The following is a 7,496-nucleotide window of genomic DNA, read 5'->3' as shown; positions in this document are numbered from 1 at the left end:
CCCCTCTTTTTAGGTTAGGGTTTTTGCTAGGAAAACCCGCTATTTCTGTTGTCTACTCAATAGATACACTAGTCATCATTCAGGCTTCAATCTCAACATACACCTCCTCTTCATACATGCATCACACAGCCAAATAAGCAATAAACATTTCTATATATGTTTTTGCGTCCTAGCAGATTGAGTATTATACTTACGATTGTATAAATACTCTCATGTATTTATTAATGGTTCTTAAATATATTAATCACTAACCTCAGTGGTCTAGATCATACTACAGGCTGTTTAGAAGACCTGATAGCCTACTGATAGGCCTGAAATTCACAAACCGGTAGAGGTTTACAAAGTATAAATAATCTAATCTAACAGTTAGTGTATTTAGAGTATGTGCCAGCGCTTATACGTCAGTTTCATGAGGCTAGTGAATAAATTTAGACAGTTAATGTAGAAATCGTACATAGGGGACTACTTAATCATATTAAACTTTGTAGTTGGTGATCTTAAAATCTTTAACATGCCAGTTACCTATATTCCTCCCTTGCATGTCTTCTAGTTCGTATACTAAATTAGACTTTTTAGCAACGATCTTACATGGACAATACTTCGGTGCAAGTTTCTTCGCAAACATGTTGTTTTTGTCGCTAAGGTAGAACGTTTTTTTCCAAATAGTATCGCCAACTTTAAAATCATGATCTTTACGGCGTAGGTTATAGTGTTCGCTATTCCTAGTATGGGCTTGCACTAGAGAAGATTGAACCTTATCAAAAAATTTCCGCAAATGACCTAGATTCTCTGCATATTCATCTCTAGGAGTAAATATTATGTCGTCATCTAGTTCTGGGTCAATATAGTGTAAACCGCTAGTGACCAATTCCCGTCCATGAACGAGAAACGCGGGGGTGTATTTTGTTACCTCATTACTGGATGTGTTCATAGCGAATTGAATTTTAGGTAGATTGCAGTCCCAGAACCTATGGTCGTTTTCAATGTAGGATGATACTGCTGTAATAATCACTTTGTTGTATCGTTCTACTGTGTTCACTTGCGGAGTATATTTAGGCGTAAATCTTACGTTAGGGACATTGTAGTCATTAAACAATTTCTTTAACACGTTACTTGTGAACTGCTTTCCATTGTCCATAAGAACAGTACTAGGCACGCCGTGAACTAGGAAAACTTTTTCCTCGATTAACTTAGCTATTATCTCGGAGGTTGCGCGACGAATGGGAAATAATAAACAGTACTTCGAGAAACAGCATGTCACAACAAATATAAAAGTGTTCTGTTTTCTCGATGGGGGTAGGGGACCTATGAGATCCATGCTTAACATTTGAAAAGGGCGTGAGCAGTCTTTAGGACGGCCCATAATGCCTAGAGTAGCATGAGTAGCATGCTTGTGAGCACAGCAAATATCACAATTAGAAACAAATTTAACTACATCGCGATGCATGTCCTGCCAGAAGTAGTTTAAAGAAAGCCGTTTATGTGTTTTATATATGCCAAAGTGGCCAGCGGTAGGTTCTGAATGATTTTTACTAATAATGTCGAGTCTAAATTCGAGGGGAATGACTTCTTTCCACTCGAACTCTCGAGTTAAAGGATTTAGACTTTTTTTAAACCTAAATAGTCTGCCGTTAGTTACTTTGTAATTTAAACATGAAGTAGGAGTGTTTTGGCAACCGTTGTAAATATTTAGATACCACGAGTCGCTTGTAGAATAAAACATGTCAGGACTAGTTGGGATCTCATCAATCTCGGCAATAGCAACAGAACGGGAGAGACTGTCTGGTACTACATTTTCTGAGCCACGACGATGCTTGATCTCAAAGTTGAATGAGGACATACGAACTCCCCAACGGGCTAAACGACCCGTGGGATTATTTAGATTTAGAAACCACTTAAGTGACGAGTGATCGGTATACACGACGAACTTTTTGCCGTTCTCCAAGTAGCACCTCCAGTGTTCAATCGCTGTAAGTACTGCAAGTGCCTCTCGTTCTGTTGCGCTGTATTTACGCTCTTGGTTAGAGAGAGACTTACTCATGTACGCTATAACCTTCTCTTGATTGTCTATGACCTGTGTCAGGACCGCACCCACGCCGTAATCGCTCGCATCTGTATGCACTTGGAACGGCTGCGTATAATCCGGGCACGACAATATAGGAGAAGATACTAAGGCTTCCTTTAGCGTACGGAAGGCGACTTCAGCATCGGTAGACCAGTTAAAAGGGGGTGAGTTTTTAGCTTGTGAAGTAAGTTTATTTAGAGGTGCAGCTATAGAACTGAAATTTGGAATAAAACGGCGATACCATGATGCCGTTCCAATAAACCGACGAACTTCCTTGCGATTAGTAGGAGTTGGATAGTTAATGATTGCCTCAATCTTTTCTGGGTTCGGTTGTAGTCCATTTCCATCTACTACATATCCTAAATAACTCAGTCTATTTCTGAAGAATTGACACTTTTGGTAACCAATGGTTAAGTTTGCCATTTTAAGTTTCTCTAGAACTCTAACTAATAGGGAGATATGTTCTTCAAAGGTCGATGAGACAATGATAATGTCGTCGATGTAGACAAAGACTTTATGCTCAAAATCAGGCCCATAGAACAACATATCAACCAGTCGTTGTTGCGTCGCTGGAGCATTAGTTAAGCCAAAGGGCATAGAAACAAACTGAAAGGTACCACGCGAAGGAATATAAAACGCCGTTTTACACCGGTCTTCTTCCTTAATAGGAATTTGCCAAAAACTCTTTGACAAGTCTAAACTAGAGAGATATTTAGCGTCACGCAGATTGTCGAGTATCTCAGAAATGTATGGAATACTGTAAGCATCCTTGATGGTAACTGCATTCAATTTACGGCTATCTAAGCAGAATCTCATTTCGCCATTTTTTTTAGGTGTCAACAGAACAGGGGACGACCAAGGGCTCTCGCAAGGTTCTACCACGTTTTCACGCAACATTTCATCAAGCTGAGTGTTTAGTATTCTTTGTTTTTCAGGAGACATTCTGTAGTATCTTTGTCGAACAGGAACAGCATTACCGGTATCTATATTGTGAGCAATTAGAGAAGTGCGGCCTAGACCACGTTCTTCATATGAAATGTTACGAAACTGCGCAGTGATATGATCAGCCGTAACTTTTTGCTCAGGCGAAAGATGACCATAGTCACATAAGTGTGTAGGTTGAGGATCTAGTGATAGAGAGGCTAATTTATCAACATCCCTAGGTAAAATTACGGAATCTAGTTTTTTAGGAAACAATTCGAAAATTCTCCAGAAGTCCATGCCTAATATCAAGGAGTTTTCGACTTCTGGTACGACGTAGGCCTTCAAGATGTGGGTTTGATCTAAGAACGAGACAGGCAGATTGATCATACCAATATTGTTTAGTCTATGCCTGCCAGCTGCGAATAAATTTATCGTATCCGTACTGTTGAGCTTCAAACCCGCATCCAAGAAAACTTTATGATAGTTATTACCTAGAATTGTATAACCACTACCCGTATCTAACAAACCATGGATAGTTTTACCATTAATCTGAACTGAGACATACGGTCTGTTATGTATATTATCTGAATCGTGGATTGCAGTGACTGAATAGCAAGTGAAAAATTTAGATATGAAGTTGAGCCAAGATTTCCACTCTGAATCACTAAAGTTTTCACTAGATTTTTTAGAAAGATTATGTACACTACAATCCACTGAATTTAGTTTTTTGGATCTTTAGGATTACAGGATTTACAATCAGGATAGCGTACACCTTTATTACCACATTTAAAACAGATAGGGAAGTGTGGCTGTTTGCATTCTTTCAAAGAGTGTGTATCAGTGCGACACCTAGGACAGTACTTACGCGAGTTACTAGCAGTGTTGACATTTTTTGTACTGTTTGCTGTCGCTTGTACAGCATTAGTAGTAGTAGGCTTTTCCTCTGTAGTTTTAGATTTGTTGTAGTTGTAAGAGCTCGAGTAGTTAGGATATTTGTTTTGATTATAGTAGTTTTTCTGTTTTTCATTTGAATTTGTATTTTGGTAGTTTTTATTTGTGTAGTAGATATTATTTTTATGATATTTAGTGTAGGCAAATTCTGGGGCTAGAGTCTCAGAAGTCACCCTAGGCGGTTCATGAAACAAGGATAAGCGTGACTGAATGTCCTCATAGTTTGTGCAAAGGGTTTTTAATGTCTTTAGGTCCTTGATCTCAGGTGAAGCGGCTAGGGTGCTGGCATAACATGGCCGGATGTTATGTAAGATAATTTCGAGTTTTTCTTCCTCAGACAACGGTTTAACCAATCGCGAAAACATGCCATGCATAATAGACAAGTAAATAGAAATGTTTTCTTGTTCCCCTTGCGTACGATATTTTATTTCATTAGTCAGGCGATAGTCGTAATTCTTTGGACTAAAGTCTTTTTTTAATAGGACGACGACATCATCCCAGCTTTGAAAACTTTCTTTATTGCAACGGAACCAATGTAATGCGTCATCAGTGAAAATCTCGTAGGCAAACTTCAATACACGATCCTTTGATATATTCCTAACCTCTACGAATTCTTCAACTCTTTGAATGAAAGAAAAAACGCAGGCTTTTCCAGAGTACTTTAGTTTTGCCAAGTCAGAAGTCAGGTTACGATCACAGTGGAGTACCGTCGTAGCTTCAGGTTCCAAAACTGAGACTGCATTTGCATTTGAGGTTGATGCCGGCCTCAACGTCGTAATTTCTTTGTATTGGTTGTTAAAGGTAGTGCAATAATTTTTTTGCTGGTCAACTAACGTGGCACTAACGTTTGAGATACGCCTTAATCTGTGATATATGTGGTGTAGTAGATTTTCGGTACGCAAGAACAGGGTCTTATCAAATTTAGATTTGAGGGATGCTAGCATCGTTTGGGATTTTGTTAGACTGTCTTTAACAGCATCAAGGTCAACCGCAGGCTCTAAATGTGATTCCAAAATGTCCTCAGGAGGTATGGCCAATTTTACTATCTGGCTTCGGAGGTCCTGCACCGAACCAGTTGAACCACCTCTAAGGATCACCTCATATTCAAGCTCAGCTTTTTGTAGTGACAAATATTTAATTGGGTACGACATGTTTAAATCTTAACGTAAAAAGTGTGTGTTTTGATTACAATTGATTAAAAAGCAGTTAGGTTTAGTTGCTAAGTAAGTGGAATGTGAGATACGATAGAATTTTAAAATTATTTTAAATCGGAATAAGTGAAGTGTAGTGTTTTTTTTTTTTTTTTTTTAAACAAGAATTTTGCTATAACTATATGAAGTGAGAAACTGACAACCACGTACCAAACAACTGCTCAAATCAGACTTAAAAACTAGATGAATTACAAGTGCTAATATTAGAAAGCCACCAACACCAATGAAAACCAAGAGGAGAAAAAGGCCAAGGACTTGCTTCAATAATGCACAGCTCAGAAATAACCAGTATGGGCGCCAATGTGACGTAGTCCTTTGTATTCGCATCTAGTTTTACCTAATAGCAAATGCAGTCGTCAATTCTGTTTGTTCGTAGATTTATTTTGTATATATTAGTTTTCAAGGTTTTTGTGTATATTTTTTTAGATAATAAGTATGAAATGTGTATTATAGTAGTTTATAGTTATATTTAGGTTTAAGTTTATTTCTTATTTTGTAGAATTTTAATTGGAAATAACGGTAAACCGTTACACCCATTTACACTTATTCTTTACAGATGGCCAGCAAGTAAGGATAAAACATTAAAAACAAATTATTATGATTATGACCCTTACAACATATACCGGGTGTGGCCTGTAATATGAGCAAAAAATTAAACTGTAGCCTGTACTCCTCATTTATTCAACATTTGTTCAGCGACTTTTAAAAATAACTTGCGATTTGATTTTTAATACACTTCAAAGTTTATTATAAGACGCAATGTATTGCGAATTTTGTTATGTTTAAGGCGTGACAAGCAACGTCAATCACAATGATATGGCGTGGCGATGGCGTCCATTGAAGATAATATTTATTTTGTATGAAAAATAGGGAGTCTAAATACTTCATAATTTTCAAAAGTTGTTGAACAAAAGTGTCACCGTTTGAGGAGTAAAATCTGTGTTTTAATTATTTGCTCGTGTTACAGGCCACACCCGGTATAGGTAAATATTACGACACACGCTGAAATCCGTCCTTTAAATGGCTTAAAGCTTTAAGGCAAAGAAAAACCTAAACACACGAAATAGTCTTGAAAACATAACTTTATTTGGTTTATAAACCCAATCTTAGAAACAAAATGCTAAAAACTGATAAGACCTTTCGCAACGCAAAAATGACGCGTGATACTACAGTTCATTCACCCCATCGTTTAGGTTCATCGGTTCGTCGACCCCGAGCAATAACATACTTTATATAACCATTGTAAGTCGTTATAATACGATAACGATTTATATTATTAATAATATGCGATTCATAGATATTTAAATAAGCAAGACGTAAGAATAACAATAATGCCCTAGGTTATGGTTGGAAATATTTGATATATTAGTAATCTTATAACTACATTATTACAAAGTAAATGAAATACAATTCAAACATCTTAAAATACTACTTACATAAATTACAAAAATCTTAACTAAACTAAAAACTAACAAACACAAAAACTATTCACAAAATTCGGCCCTCCAGATGCAAAGGAGCCCATCACGCTGGTCGTAATTAGTAATTGGATATTCATTTTGTTTATAATTTAATCATTTTCGTTAGGTTTAAAGTGATTTTTAAATGAGCTAAAAGCCTACATTTGATCCATCCATTGCGAAAAGTGCGTCCATGCGTCTAAAGTGGACTTAAGTATTTAACTAGCGACCCGCCCCGGCACAGATAGTTCAACAAATTTACACAAAACCTGAACAAATTATACACCTAAACCTTCCTCAAGAAATCACTCTATTCATAGGTGAAAACCGCATGGAAATCCGTTCAGTAGTTTTTGAATTCAGACATAGTAGACAGACGCGGCGGGGGACTATGTTTTATAATACCTATGTATTGAGGTGTACTCGTATATGAGAAGTCTCAGGAGGCGAAGTAGGTATAGGTAGTAATAAATAATAAAAGACCTAAAAACATTATTCTCAGAACAAGCGGCGGCGTTATTTTAAGATATTTTCCTGTTGCTAGCAGACCTAAACACACTAGGTGCGTAATGGACTCGAGTCCAACATTAAGAAAGCAGATTTTACCTTTTGTCTTCCTGCTATAGAAATCATTCTTCTTTCGTATGACATAATAAGTAAAACTTATACAATTCCTGTGTAAAACACACCATTAGGTAATATGAGTCAATTGTACAGTTGAGTCAAAAACCATCTAGAAAACGGACATCTTATGAATATATTCTACCGTCAATATAATAGAGATTTTAAGACAGAACGTTTTTACAGTCAGCTGCAGAGATAACTGACCCCCATGCAAACAAATTTTTATACATGCCTAAAATAGTTCAGAAATTAGCCTTTAAA

General features: G+C 36.9%; 1 protein-coding gene across 1 annotated transcript; it reads right to left on the bottom strand.

The window, feature by feature from the left end:
- Window positions 1-3,708: 3,708 nt before the first annotated feature.
- Window positions 3,709-5,443, bottom strand: LOC134801634 (uncharacterized). Its single transcript, XM_063774253.1, has one exon. The coding sequence runs from the start codon at window positions 5,089-5,091 to the stop codon at window positions 3,709-3,711; it is 1,383 nt and encodes a 460-aa protein (XP_063630323.1). The 5' UTR covers window positions 5,092-5,443.
- Between the last annotated feature and the right edge of the window lie 2,053 nt (window positions 5,444-7,496).

Source organism: Cydia splendana, chromosome 22 (assembly GCF_910591565.1).
Source record: "Cydia splendana chromosome 22, ilCydSple1.2, whole genome shotgun sequence".
In the NCBI taxonomy this organism is placed as follows: Eukaryota; Metazoa; Arthropoda; class Insecta; order Lepidoptera; family Tortricidae; genus Cydia; species Cydia splendana.
This window is presented reverse-complemented; position numbering and strand designations above follow the sequence as displayed.

Coding starts and splice junctions, on each gene's coding strand:
- LOC134801634 (XM_063774253.1), bottom strand. CDS start 5,091: ATGTCGTACCCAATTAAATATTTGTCACTACAAAAAGCTGAGCTTGAA.